This window comes from Camelus ferus, chromosome 10 (assembly GCF_009834535.1).
Source record: "Camelus ferus isolate YT-003-E chromosome 10, BCGSAC_Cfer_1.0, whole genome shotgun sequence".
Lineage (NCBI taxonomy): Eukaryota > Metazoa > Chordata > Mammalia > Artiodactyla > Camelidae > Camelus > Camelus ferus.
Window position 1 is genome coordinate 8,403,567 of NC_045705.1, and position 14,909 is coordinate 8,418,475.

A 14,909-nucleotide genomic window follows, 5' to 3' on the forward strand; every position below is an offset into this window, starting at 1 on the left:
GCCTTAGGTCCCTCCTTTCCGGTGCTGTCCCCGAGGTGTTCTGTGTCAACACACAATCAGCTCCTCTAGGTTAAATCCTCTTACAAAGGGACCAGAGGCTTGGATCCAGCCTGTCCACCCACACAAGCTTTCTGCTGGAAATATATTCCCAAAAAGAGCCTCAAAAATGGTTTTTCAGTTAGTCATTTGCCTCCAATTCTCTCCAGAACTATGAAAAACAAAAAAACAGCAAACCAAACATTAAGAATAAAACCAAATAAAGTGAAAGGCCACGATACAGTGCAAGAGAGAAGGGCGGGGTCTTGAGTGAGCAGGCCTGGGCTGGATGGACAGCCCAGCGTTCACTGCGCTTCTTTTTTTTCTTTAATTTTTTAAATCGAAGTTTAGTTGATTTCCAATGTTGTGTTAGTTTCTCGTGCACAGCATAGTGATTCAGTTATACATATATATATATTCTTTATCGTTATAGGTTATTACAAGATATTGAATGTAGTTCCCTGTGCTGTCCAGTAGGACTTGTTGCTTATCTATTTTATATGTTAGTAATTTGTATCTGCTAATCCTGAATTCCTAACTTATCCCTTCCCTCAACCTCTTCCCACTTCTCATGAGCCTGTTTCCTCATCTGAAGCTCAGGGGTGATGATGCTACGTCTGGGGTTGTCCAGGTGAAGTAATATTCCAGAGCCAACTCAATAAATGTAAGGTCCTCCTTCCCTCCAACAATCAGAGGGGCGAAACCAATCAGGATGTAAAGATACGCATTTTGTTTCCAACAACAGAACTAAGAGTTACATTATTTTACCCAGATTACCCAGTGATGTAGTCTGTGAGCCCTGTATTCTCTGCATTCACAGCAGGAACTTGGGAAGAGACACCCTTTGATAGAAATCCATGCCAGACAGGAAGGGTCTCCATCTGGGCTCCATAAAGGGAGACTTTAGAGGGAGACAGACTCACCAAGAGAGGAGGTCCGCCTGCCAGGAGCGGGGCAGCTAAAGGAAGCGTGTCAGAGACATGGCCATGCTTGATAAAAGGGAAAGAGAAACAGTGAAATGGCAAAATTCTTAAAAGACACAAAGCTCCTTTTATTTCATCACTGTGAACTTTGTATATTTTAAGAAAAGAATTTCCGAGCTCCTGATTTATTTCTCACTTGGGAGCTGACTCCTGACTACGACGAGCAAGGCAATCTAAGAGGCAGGAGGCCCCCGCCCAGGATGCAGGACAGAAGCCCGAGTAAGACCAGAGCTGGGGGGCAGCTCGCAGAGCGGCAGGCGCGGGGTCAGGGCGAGGAGACGGCAGGGGAGGAGGCCGGCTGGGACGGGTCCTCATCTGAGCCCTAAGGCACCTGGGTCCTGCAGCTATCTTCCCAGAGCTGTCCCAGAGGTGCAGACTGGGGAGCCACCCAGATGTCCCTTTATGTTTCCGAGTCACATCCACATGCATGCAGGGACCTGAGGGTCCCGGTGGAGAATTCCTTTGGGTAGAAGTCAGGACAGGGAAGAATGCAAGCTCCCAGCTCCTACCCATCTTTCATCGCCAGTGCATAGGCTCCTTGGCAGGTCGATCTGAGTTCGAATCCTGCTCAGTCATGTTTCCCATGTTACTTGTACAAGGTTGTTTGAGCCTCAGTTTCCTTGTCTTTAAATGGGGATGACTAGGTGGCTGCGAGGACAGGTTGGTCGTGTGTGCAAACCGCGCCAGCCCTCTCTCTTCCCACACTCACATTCAGGAAGCTTTTCCTGTGCAGAGCGGAGTGGGCGAGAGGGGCTTCCGCTCAGAGAGGCGGCAGGACCAGCAGATAAACAGAGGGCACCTCGTGCTCCCCAACAATGCTCCCAGGCCACTGTCTCCTCGGGAGGGCCCTTCACTTGGGGGCTCTCACAGGATTTATTCTGTTCACATGCTTCAGCCACCGGGGCTCCCACCTGAATGTCACCAGTTTACCATGTGACTCCTTTCTACTAAAGCCCCTGCCTTTTCCTGGAACCCAAGACACGTACAAAGCAGTGGTATCTGCCACGTCCATCGCAGGGCACAGAGACGCGTCTGACTCCTGCCCACACTCTTGGGTTAATTCCTGAGTGACCGTGGTCATGGGCAGGCCCTGAACCCAGGAATGCCCAAAGGGGACACTTAGATGTGATCAAGTCACCACCGTCTCCCGGGCCCACATCCCAGTGTGTCCTCTTTCCTTATCTGCCTGGAGGGGCAGGGGGTGGGTGGATGCCAGCTCCAGTGGCCTGGATGACGTCCTTCCTCCTCAGAATTAGGAGTGTGTGTTGGTGTGAGGCCCACGGGGCTGGAGGGGTGCGGGGGCGCCAGATGCTTCTGGAAGCAAAACAGCAAGTGAGGCTGCCCTCAGCGGTAAAACGAAATGAAATCCACCCAGCATTTATTGAGCACCTGGTGTATAAGCTCCTGGGGAAAGAAAAGAGCAAGCGTGAGGGAAAGAGCCGTTTTATCCATTTATTATATACAATAGTAAGGCACAAGTTTAAGCAGCAAAGAATCAGGAAAATCTTTGGCTGACCTGACAGGATCAATATTTGCTGGGGGCGACATGCCGTGTTCTTGGACTGCCCCGCTCTGTACACAGACCCATCCAGCTGTGCAGCTCTGACCCCCGATTGCGATACAGACCAGCACGTGAAGATTCCGAAACGTTACACCAGAGGCCACTGGAGGGAACACAGCGCACGGCCACCAAGCACAGGCAGGCGGCAAGTGCGGTGACGCTCAGGCCATCAGAGTTTGTGGCCGAGGTGGGCACACAGTCTGCCTTGCTCACAGAATTTCACAAGTTCTGTACACGCCGCACTGAGAAGGAGGCTCCCCTCTCCCTCCGCAAAAGGGGAAACCATCTTAATTCAAAGAAAAATCACCCTGGATCAATTTGCCTCCCTTCTGTTTTGTAATAAATACTTACAGGTGTCTATGTGAACAGCATCCTAGGAAAACCACATGGAAACACAGCACTGGGCACCAGAACTTCAGCAGCTGATAACAAGAAAATGCTGTCTAGGTACTTGAGTAAATTGAAAACAAGATTTTAATTCGGTGAAGAAGTAAAGTTTCATGACAAAGAAACACCTCAATCTTAGCATAACATGACAATAACATGCACTTAAGTATAACACAGTTTTACAGGATACCTACTGGGGTTTATACATCTGTGCGTGTGCGGAGATGTGAACACGTACAAGGCATGGCGAGAGGACGGATCTTTAGAAACGAATCCACCAGAAGTTACATGTACTGATGATGACTGTCCTTCTTTGAAGCGGTCGCTAGGAGTCCAAAGACTGATTTCCAGGAATATCTTAAGGATTTTTTTTTTTCAAAAAGAAATAAAAAAGCTAAAAGAATGTGATTTACCTTAATCGCCCATCTTTATTTATCCAACTGAGTGAATGACTGGGGATTATTTCCAAACTTATATCCATCCTCAAAGGATGATGATTTCTCATCTCAAAGGATAACCAAAGGAATGTGCCAGGGCCCAAATCCACTCTAATAGAGGCGCTTGCAAAATGTTTCTATGCGGGCAGCACTGTAGTAATAATCAGCAGAGTCTCCCAAAGGGCCACCTTTTAAGGAGGGTGGGGCGAGATGAAACCGCTGGCTCTTCTGGGTATTAAGAGAAGGAACGACACACAACCTTTCAGCTACACCTCGTATGTATGCACGGACGTATACACATGTCTTTATATACCGTTAAATCACCAAACGAGAAAAGGGGGTACTACTCAGAAGGAATAGGGGAACAATTGCTTATTAGTTCCAGAAGAAATCCATTTACTGCAACGCTGACCTCTCCATGCTCCCAGATGATCAGCTCCTGGTAACTTCTTAATTACTCTGCCCATCTCTCACGGAGCCACACATCAGATTGTTGAACCCATTAAACAATCCTCGCGTTGAGGAAGACATTTTAAACACACTGATTAATGAGTAAGAAAAAATAAAAGAAAACCAACGTTTATAACGCATACACCATGGCTGCCTCAAGCTTGGGGTTGAGAAGAAGCCATCTGTGCACTGGACAATCTGTGTTGTAAGAACACTCTTTGGCTCCTGTGTACCACGGCTAGACTACAGTCTAGCCGTCTGGCTTAGGAGGAGTGAGGTCATTGGGGGCACCCCAAAGCCCACCTTCACCCCAGCACCAGTGCAAGACATGCAGTGGGACTCTGTTCTAGAAAACACACCTCTTCGCTCAGCTCTGGGAAGCCTAAGTGTGAGCTCCCTGCCTGGAACACGTTCAAATCAATTTATTCTCCACCGCCTCCCGGATCCAGCCGCACCTGACATCCAAGTTCGCATCAGTCTCTGGGACTCAGAAGGTTGCCATAGGGGGAATTTCTCATACCATCAGCTCTCAGAATCCCGAGGACACAGGTGGCTGAGCCTGGTCTCTGGGCCACATGCAAATGCTTTTAAAATAGATTTTGTGGCCCTGCTTCTAACCAAACACAAAGACCTCCATCTATACTTGTGTTTAAGGGGAGTTCTAGCAGTTCTGGGCTTTAGTCATTTCTTAGCTCCTGAGAGGGGGTGCAGGTGTGTGTGTGTGTGTGTGTGTGTGTGTGTGTGTGTGTGTGTGTGTGTGTGTGTGTGTATACCAAATACAGGGGGCAGAGTGGGCCAAGATGTAGCACCCAAACATGTTAGCATCAAGTCAGAGGCAGTCCAGCCAGTGACAAAGGCACAGCTCCTCTCCCCAGACTCTCAGTTGGGACCCCAGCCTGTCCTGGGGAAGGAACTTAACCTCCCTGAGACCCATTTTCCTCCTCTGGGAAATAAGGCTGATCAAGTTGCCACCACCGCCCCCTCCCCCCGCCATGGTTGGATGACTCACTGAAACGTACTTACCCCAGTGCTTGCATACAGTTGGCACTAAAAAACTCAGCTGGTATCATTTTCTGAAAACCCAATGAGATAATATATCGTACACCATCCAGAACGCACCGTGGGAGCTCCGTATCTGCATGTCTCCTAAATGCCAGCAAGACTTCAGGAAAGCTATGCAGGTGAAGCTTGTCGGGGCCCTGGCGAGGCAATCTGCCACCAGAGAAGACATTTCAAAGCTATAGGTCCCTTTCCTTCCAGAGGAGTCTCAACAGTTTAGAAGAAAAAAAGATTGACAACTGAAACATGGTGACGTCTGCATCTGCGCGCTGACAGTGAACACGTCTGGCAACTCGGAGGACCAAGGGGGGCGAGCGAGCCTCGCACCCAAGCCGCCAATGAGGTGCACAGGAACCTGGGCTGGGGCTCTGGCTCTCACCCACTTCTAGGGGACAAGGTCCACGTGTGGGGTGGCCAATCCTAAAATGAGCTCCCCAAGCGAAATGTCCTAAGTGATGTCTCCAGGACTTCATTTAGGTGGGACTTGATAAAGCCTCAGACCCCAGTCTTTTTTTCTTCCCTTAAGTAAGCATGAGCGAAGGGACCTGGAAAAACATAGATCCAGCTGCCCTGGGGGGAGAAAACTATGAGGACCCCGCAGGAGCATCTGACGGCCTGACTAGCTTCTCCTCTCTCCTGGCCCAGCACCTTCTAGACTTGTAAAGAAAGCCGACGTCTGAGGCGTCAGATGGGAAACCTCACAGCACATGGATGAGGCCCATGACCTCACTCCCTCCTGGCCCTTTGACCTGGTGTTTCCATCTTACTTTGGACAAGTTGTCCCAAACCAAACCTTGGAAAACCCGATCACATTGTGTAGACCCAAAGCGAGTTCCCGGCGGGGCAGAGCTGATGACTGATGTGCTGACACAACACACTGAGCGTCAGGGTCTGCGTGCTCACCGACTGCGCCCGGAGGGGTGCAAACGGCCGGCGGAGGCGTGGACATGCCCGAGAACCACAAACAGCAGAAAGGGGGACAAGGCGCCAGGGAAGATCCCGGATGCCACCAATCAAGTGTTACTCCTTCCTGGAGGGCAGTCCTAAATGTCCTACCTCCACAGAGCAATGAGGTGGAGATCCCAAACTCCACCCAAGAGCAGATGGGAGAGAAAAGTCAGCGCCGTGAGCTGAAAGCACGATGCCACAGCAGTCACGGGTCTTCCACCTCGTCAGAGCTGACCTAGTTCAGAGTCAGAACAAGGTGACCGGGGGCAGCCCAGCTCCTCAAAGCGGGCGGAAACAGCCAGGAAGCTGGCACACGGCTTTGTCCCACGGGTTGCTAGGAAACACAGCAGGAATGATGACTGTTCAGACGACTGCGCTAACCCCAGAGCTAAAGAATTCTGCCATGGCTTATTCCAAAAGAAAACAAAAAAAAAAAGGGTAAAGGTAAAGAAAATGAAGCAGAGACCATGATGAACTCAGAGGAGGGAGGGAGGAGGAGCACTAAGACCAGAAAGTTCCCATCCTGCTTAGGAAATACCGCTCAATCCAGAAAAGCTGAGAGGCCCCGCGATCTCCTGAAAATCCAAAGCAGCAGGTAATGAGGTGAAGATGGGCTTTTCAATCCCCCGTCACCTCAGACATCCCTCCTCATGGACACGTCCACACGCATTCACAGGACACCCCGCGGAGGACACAGATGATACTACATTACGTCAAGAGGGATGCTCCGAGATTTCTACGGGGGTTCTTCTTAAGCAAAACAAGCTATGAGGCAAGGAGAATGGGTGTATTCCAAGGCAGATCCAAGCTCAGGTTTATCTGTTTATAACCAGAGACTGGGTGTACACAGACCCTCCCCAAGAGATACATTTTCTGTACAATGAAAAATTCCATTTCTTATTTCTTCTGTTTCCAAACCTACATGCATCTTCTTTCTTTCACCATATGTAGTAGAAATCCATGGCCTTCTCTTCCTCTTCAGTCATGCAGGTCTCCTTGTTTTTGTTTTTTTGTTTTTTGTTGGTTTTTTTTTTTAACATTTATAAAAAGGGTTCTTACTAATCTGAAATCCTCAGTTCAAATCATTCGTGATTACCCATTCACAACCTTCTTGGTCTTTCTTTCTTTCTCTTTGCCACGTTCCTCGCTTGTTAGTGTTCTGTTGGGAAATTCAACAGGGCCGCCGTGTTAGATGAGAACTTCCATCATCTCTCCATCAGGGAACTCGGGCTTGTGGAGCAGGCTGCTGACGCGGCCTTTGTGGTCGGGTGACTTCCCGTGGCTGGGAGAATTCTCTGCCAAACAGAAGGGACACATGAGCAGCCCGTTCCCCAGGAGGAACACGGGCCTCCCCAGCTCTCTCTAGAACGGAATCATTTCCCATACCACCCCTCACCCCCAGAGCACGCAGGTAAGGCCCCAGAGCCCAGCCCACGGCGGACAAAAGCAAAAAGACTGGCCCTGGGATTCAGAAACGAAGAGCAGAACCAGGGCGTGCTGGGAGAGGTCTGAGTGGGTGAACTCTTTGGGACTTTGTGCGGAGTCCTCACACCCGCTCCCTCTCCTCTAAACCCTCAAGTTCACACCACAACCCTGCCTTCCCGGGAAAACGGCGTTCCACGAATTAAATCTCCCAAAACTGACAACACTGTTTACTTGTCGATTTTGGAAAATGAAAATAAAGAACTCCCTTGGAGAAAATAATTTATGCCCCCAACAGCCCCCACCTCCTCCAAACAATTCCTGAAGAGGGCTACCCTCAGCCCATGACTAGGACTAGTCCAAAGCCAAGTCTGTTCTCCCCACAGACACTCCTGGAATCATCCCCAAATTCCTGTCTGAGCTGTCTTCTTGTACATATTTGAAAGCAACTTTCCCAGTACTGGCCTGAGTGTTGGGCCAGTTCACCTGCTTTCCAGTTCAATCTACTCGCTCAATCAGGAGGTGCTCCCAACCCCGAATCCTCGATAATGAACACCTTGAAGGCAACGTCTTTACGCCTGATGCTCCTGATGGACCTGGTGCCTGGTACCAGCTCCCAAACCGCTGGCGGGAGCAGATTCCCTGACATCCGCCCGCAGGTCGGTTTTCATCCCTCCTGGGGAAGGGCTAGTTACAGAGCATACACTACAAGGGCAGGTGAAGGTCGTGCACTCCTTTCAATGGTAATAAGCTGAGAGGCTCTACACACATTTTATTCCCAGAATAATTAAGAGCATGCGTAGCCTAAGTGGGTCGGGGTAACCATAACCATGGGAAAACCCATAAAGTAAGAGTTGATTGGTGCTGTCTCTCCCTTCCCAGCTCAACAATAGGCGCCCCATCTCAGGCCAGCGAGCTGGGGACCCCAGGCGTGGGAGAGGAGGCGAGGACCTCGTACCCAGTTTCTCCGCCGCCCCTTTGGCCGCGGGGTGTTTCAGGACCGGGCTGTTGGAAGGGGTCCCGCTCAGCCGGCCCCGGGTGGGCAGGGAGGCCACGCTGGGCCAGAAGAGCTCGGCGCCCTTGTCCGTCTGCGTGCTGCTGTCCTTGCTGCCCGTCTTGGCGTGCGCGCTGCCGGCCGGCGTGGCGGGGGCCGCGGGCGTGGGCAGCAGCGGGGCGGACGCGTGCTCGTGGTGCTCCTTCCCCAGCAGCAACCCTGCAGGCGAAGAACAGCTTCTTAAATGCCATTAGTTTTTAAACTTTATTATTGTATTATTGATTTTATTTTGGCGGGGTGGGGAGGTAATTATTTTTAGAGGAGGTACTGGGGATTGAACAGAGGACCTCATGAGTGGTAAGCACACGCTCTACCACTTGAGTTATACCCTCCCCTCTTCAATGCCATTCTTAAAAAAAAATTCAACACCTAATTTGGGGCAGGGGAGGAGCTGTCAAGTAAATTTGTTATAGTAATGTCACATGACAAATGATAGGTAGTTATTCTCAGGGTGCTATGGAAGAACAGAGAAAAGGTACGTCAGAGGCAGAGTGTCCAGGGCGGGGGCATTCCTGCCAGGCCTTCTAGAGATGATGCTTGTTTTACCCAATATGGCTCAGGAAGGCTAGTCTTTTTTATTTAATTTTATTTATTTATTTAAAAATTTTTTGTATTGAAGTATAGTTGATTTGCAATGTTTAAGGTGCACAGTAAAGTGATTCAGTCATATATATATGTGTGTGTATATATTTTATATATATATATTCATTTTCAGATTTTTTTCCATTATAGGTTATTATAAGATATTGAGTATAGTTCCCTGTGCTGTACAGTAGGGCCTTGTTGTTTATTTTATATATAGTAGTGTGTATCTGTTTATCCCAAATTCCCAATTTATCCCACCCTCCTCTTTCCCTTTTTGGTAACCTGAAGCTTGATTTCTGTATCTGTGAGTCTTTTTCTGTTTTGTAAATAAGTTCATTTGTATCTTTTTTTTTTTTACATTCCACATATAAGTGATATCCTATGACATCTGTCTTTCTCCGACTTAACTTCACTTTGTATGATAATATCTAGGTCCATCCACGTTGCTGCCAATGGCATTATTGCATTCTCAAAGGGCTAGCCTTGAGAGTGGTCATGTGCTTAAGAAAACCTGGAGGCTTCCCTGGTCCTGGACACAACAGGTCCCACTGGCCTGCTGCTCTGCTGAATAGCACCAAACTCCACCCCACTCTTGGTAACAAATGGTCTCCTGGGGGCCCCGGGTCAAAACAAACAGGCTTCCTGGTCAGGGCAACATAGAGATGTGTACACTGTTCCCCCAGAGAGATCCCTGCAGCACAGAGCCACGTCCTCCAAGAAGCAGGAAGCCGCTGGGCTCCAGGGAAGGGCCACTCAGCCCTATTTTTCCCTCTCCCCCTCCCTCTCCCAACAGCCCAGAGGCTGGGGTGAGAAGAGGGAGAGCTGGCTGGGGAAAAGGGAAGCATGAGGTGCAGGGGTGTCCCCTTTCCTCAATGTCTTCCTGCAAAGCTGGGCAGGAGAGTGACTGTTCCAATTGTACAATACAGCCCCCACTCAGAAAAGTGCCAGCACTCCAGAACACTAGCCTGCAGAAAATGCGGTAAGCACAATCAAGTGTCTGTTCACTTATCTTAACGAGCTGGCAGTTCATAAAGTCTCCTTGCCAGGGTTAGTTCCAGGTGCCCATTCATAATGCAATGCAACTCCATTCAGTTTTTCTGCAGCAGTGCTTCTCAAAATAATAATGTGCAGATTGCTTAGATACATTGTTAAAATCAAGATTCAGTCAGTGGGTGGGGCCTGAGATTCTGCTTCTGCAACAAGCTCCCAGGTGATGTGGGTGCTGCTGGTCCCTGGACCACACTTTGAGCAGCATGGGTCTTTGTCTAGGTGCTTTACACACGTCGTCCCATTTTATATGAGGTACATCCTGTTGTTATCCTCTGTCTAACGGAAAAGGAAATGGAAGCTCAGAGAAATTAGTATCTCACATCTAAGCAGCAGAAATGGGATTCAAATGAACCCAGCTGTGCCTGCCTTTAAGTCCACTCTGTGTTCCTTCTGCCTCATCACTCTGCCTGTCAAAATGCCACAGTCTGGCAAGGATGCTTTTGTGGAACTAAGTTGCCAGCCCGTCATCAGGGAGCCCCTGAACCACCAAGAAGGTGTACACCACCACCTCTACCTCCTTCCAGAACCCATCAGGCAAGAGACTGTGGCAACTCTTTGGGGACTGCATGTGTGCCTCTGCCTGGGACCTCAGAGGGCCCGGTCTGTTTTTGTGACACGTGGACACCAGTTACAATAATGACGGGAACAGCAGTGCAGACAGCACAGCAACTCTCCTGCAGCCGGGTCCTCAGGCTCCCAGGCCTGGTTGAGACAAGCCAAATCCTAGGGGTACAGACCCCAGAGAAATGCCTGCCTGGCTGGATGTTCCAAATCGATGTCTGCCAGGGAGGTTTCCATCTGAGCTGAACACGGTCAGACCCCCCCTACCATGCCTGTCTAAGCACCGCCCCCTAGGCTTTCTAACTGGGGAGGGGAGCTAAGTGTCCTTGGGAGGGTCTTTGATGATCCCAGCTGCTGTCCACACACGTCCTCTTTGAAGTGCATTTCCTTGGAGGCCAGGGGCTGCAGAAGCAACCCATGGGGGGACTTCAAACAGGGACTCTGGCTGGGCGCCTTTGATCCCTCCCAACTCTGGGCTCATACTGGAAGCTCTTATCTTCTTTGGTGTGAAACAAGCAGGCTCCTCTGGGGTTCTGTGCTGAGGAAAACAGGCTCTTGGCTCCATAGATAAACAAAACACATTGACCCAGGGAAATGCATCAAAGAAGGGCCAGGCCCCTGGGGCTGCAAAGAGCAGGGACAAGAGCGGAGGACGTGCGTCTGGTAGTGCTGCCTGCGCAGTGGCCGGCTCTACGCCTCCTCTCCAGACTCAGCAAGTCCGCCAACCAGCCCGCCCTCACCCCAGGAACCTGTTCATGGCCAAGACCACAGTCTGCAGAACTCTCCTTGACATTCTGTCTGTGCAACAACAATCCAACAAAACCACCGCCACCTACCTCTTATGCTCGAGGGCACTGCTTCCAAAGTGCTTTCTCTCCATTATCTCATTTTGCCCTTGCCAAGACCCCATGGGGTACAGCAGGGCAGACACCTCCAGACACCACCCTGCTTTTCTAGACACAGAAGCAGAGATGGAACAGTCCTAACCACTGGTCTGGGGGATAGCCAAGTTCAGAGGCCCAACGTCTCGGGGATTTCCCCGTTAGAATATTTTATATTGCAAGAGTCACCTCAACTTTCAACAGTAACGATAATAATTATGATGTGAATCAACCCACGGTTAACAGACTCTGGCGGAGTGGCCTTTGCTTCTGCCACCAAAGTATGTTTGATTATCCTTCCCCACTCCACAGGTGAGCCAGCCGAGACTTGGAGACAGTCAAGGACACTTCCACCTCCACAAGAGTGTCCAAACTCCTTTGGCCAAATGAGGTGCCTCTCAATGTTTGTGTGGCTCCTGCTTTTCAGAGCCTGGCCTGGGGAGGGGTGGGGCTCACCTGGGAAGGGGTGGGGCTTGTCTGTTGAGGGTGAGGCTTTTCTGAGAGGCGGGGCCTGCCGGGGGGTGGAGCTCACCCAGGGAGGGGCGGGGCTTCCCTGGGGAGGGGTGGGTCTCACCCTGGGCATGGGCGGGGCTTGCCTGACTTAGGTAGGACTCACCTATGCTCCCCTTCCAGGTCTTCTCCTCCTTCCTCTCCTCAGCTAGCTGGCTGCTGGTGAGCGAGGTCTGGCGGGAGTGCGTCCCGGTGGCTGCAGCGATGGACGGGACGGAGCGAGCAGGCCGCAGGCTGGAGGAGTCCGTCTTCCCGGCGTCTTTACGGGATCGCTGCTGGAGGACCTTAATCATGGCGTCCTTCTCTATGATTTTGGCATGCAGATTTTTAATACTGTGTAACAAAAACAAAACAGTCACGATCCAACGCCATTTGGCTAGAATAACTTGAACATTTCTCTCAGGTTGCCCAGGGACTTCAGTTATAACTGAGGGAGGGAGAGTTAAGCGTCTTCAAACAGTTACCATCTCCATATTGTCTGAGATGGATCTTCTGTAGTAGATTAAAAGGGTGCACCTTCTCCGGCCCCTCAGGTGACTCTGGGACGTCCTGGGACCCCAAGGACATAGTCTGAATGACTGGGGCCCCCAGCAAGGGCCTCCTGGACCCACGTGTGTAGGACCCTGGCAGAGGGGGCGGGAGGAGCAGCAGGGAGCACAAACTCAAGCCTCACAACCGGGGAGCTGCCCACCAGAGTCAATCTACCTATTTTCTGAGGAAAAAAAGACTACAGGTTTTCTGGGAGAAGCTGCTGCTCTCCCCAGAAGGCCGACACTCGAGTTCTTTTCTCTGTTCTCCAACAGTAACTCACTGGGCCCATTTTCTGACCTATTCTCCTATCTGCCAAGTGAGAAGCTCAGGTTCCCAGGGCTCCCCGGCAGGGAGTGGGTGGGTGGCAGGCTAGCTCTGCCAGATCACAGAACCTGCTGGATGTCGTGTTTAGTCCATGGGAAGAAAGCATTAGCTACGTGAGTTCTTTATTTCTGGCCGGAATATATAAATCCTGGGTCAAAAGCCCTGAGACTCTGGAATATGACATTTCTCCTGTCCAGCTGGTAACGTCTAGAAGGCTGCAGACAGACACCCAGAAAAAGCATGTGCATCTGAATTCTTGCCATTAATGAGCCTCCACATTAAAACCTGCCTCTGACATGAAAGCAGCCCCCAGAGACCTCAGGCTCCACCCCACTGCTGAGTGGGTGCCTTCCCTTCTCTCTGGGGCAGGAAAGGGGTAGGAGAGGGGAGCTTGAAGCTGTCCAGAAAAGGAAGGGGCTGGGGCGTGCGTGCCAACATTCGGCTGGCGGCCCCACTAGGGTCTTGAGGTGAGCGGCCGGAGTGGAGCCTGGTGGCCAGGCACACAGCTGTCCCTTACGTGTACTCCATGTCCTGACACCTCCTGGTGGCCTGCACCACCTCCTCCTCCTCCTGCCAGATGTGGGCCTCCAGTGAGCTCTCGCCGTAGCTGCCGTTCCTCGAGTGGTTGATGATCGTGGTGTCCCTGGTGATACAGAAAATGATGCAAAGCCTCACGGGGAAGGAGGGGTCCGGGGACGCCACACCAAAAATCGGTCTCCACAAACTCCTTCACCCCTTTCCCTCTCCTAAATCCTGGCCAGTTCTCTCCCTAAATTGATAAAACTCAGACAGTATCTAAGGAAAACAGAATCCTCCAAATCCAAATTCCCTGCCCCTTTTACTAACGACATTGTATATAGCAAACCATGTGGCACGTTCTGAATACCGACACTGAACTCTTACAGGTTTAATCTACCGACATGTGGATACTGACACTAGCATGTCTGTTAGTATTTCTTTGCTGTACTCCTTCATATTCACTTCTCCTTTTTCACGTTCTCAATCAGAGTTAAAGTGTTGTTTCTGTTTCTCACCCAGACAGCAACTATTTCAGCATTTTACAGTAAATGGGGACTCAGGAAATCCTTGAAACAGACTATCCTCCTGGACAGCAAGGCTCCTCCGACTGAGGTTCCCTTCACGCTTGCATTCAAGCTCACTTCTTTATGAGCCCCTGCCTAAGATTCAGGTCCGTTCAGTGTGACAACCATGCTGGGTAGCAGGGCAGAGAGGTGACAAAGACACACACACTCTGCCCTTGGGAAGTCGAGCTGAAGGCGTGGACTGAGAGGAGGGACAGAGACACGGAGGATGCAAAGCAGTGTATCCAGAAGCGGATGTCTGAAGGCAACTGGTCAGAGGTAACTGTTCTGCCAGCCACTAGTTTTGTCCACTTAATTACTCCTCCTTAACGATGATGGGTAAAATAAGATGATGGCACCATCTAAGTGCCCTAAGCATATCTTAGGCTGAAAGGTACAATAATGTCTCTGATCAGTGAATCTTCAACTAGTAAGACACAATCCAGCCAAGTATTTCACATCTCTTTAACTTCAGATGTCAATGTTACAATCATATTGAAAATCTTACAGCTCTTTTCTACCAGAACACCCATAAACAGCAAAGGAGTGGCTGTTTTTTCATTTTTTTTTAACAACGGCTGCCCATGAACGAGCATTTCCTTCATGCCAGGGCCTGGGTGAAGTACGTTACCCCTGGTATCTCATTCAGTTCTCTCAGGAGCTTGTGCCGTAGGAATTATTATCCTCATTTTACAGATGAACCAGTGGGTGACTTTGCAAGAACACCAGGTAAGTGGAGGTGGAAATGGATTCAAATCCAGATATCTCTGACTCCGATGCCCACTCCCTTAACCCTCCCTCTCTGCTCCCGAAGTCTCCTGTGTCTTTGTGAAGAAGATCTCAGGAAAGGTACGTGAAGATAAAATAAACCAACAAAGAGGGCACACGTGAGAATGAGAGGCTAAGGGCAAACTGTGACTGAAAACAAACCGCAAAGCCAAATAACATCGAAAGCCAGCAAAATGCTTTAAACAAAACTGACAAAATTATACACTCACTCCATGGTGAGCAAAAATCATCAACACAGGAATCAGTGGCCAGAAATATT

At 50.1% G+C, this 14,909-nt stretch overlaps 1 protein-coding gene across 9 annotated transcripts in view; it reads right to left on the bottom strand.

Moving 5' to 3' along the window:
- Positions 1 to 2,457: 2,457 nt before the first annotated feature.
- Positions 2,458 to 14,909, bottom strand: part of AMOTL1 (angiomotin like 1) — a 164,308-nt gene continuing 151,856 nt past the window's right edge. For 8 of the 9 annotated variants that reach the window (XM_032488304.1, XM_032488303.1, XM_032488305.1 and 5 more), the window contains 4 exons: positions 13,297 to 13,422; positions 12,031 to 12,257; positions 8,242 to 8,496; positions 2,458 to 7,156 (listed from right to left, as the gene is read on the bottom strand). In XM_032488304.1, coding sequence (XP_032344195.1) covers positions 7,050 to 7,156; positions 8,242 to 8,496; positions 12,031 to 12,257; positions 13,297 to 13,422 — 715 coding nt within the window. In that variant the 3' untranslated portion in view covers positions 2,458 to 7,049. Of the gene's footprint in view, positions 7,157 to 8,241; positions 8,497 to 9,187; positions 10,249 to 12,030; positions 12,258 to 13,296; positions 13,423 to 14,909 lie in introns of those variants that run through there. The other variant, XM_032488310.1, reaches the window with a different exon arrangement.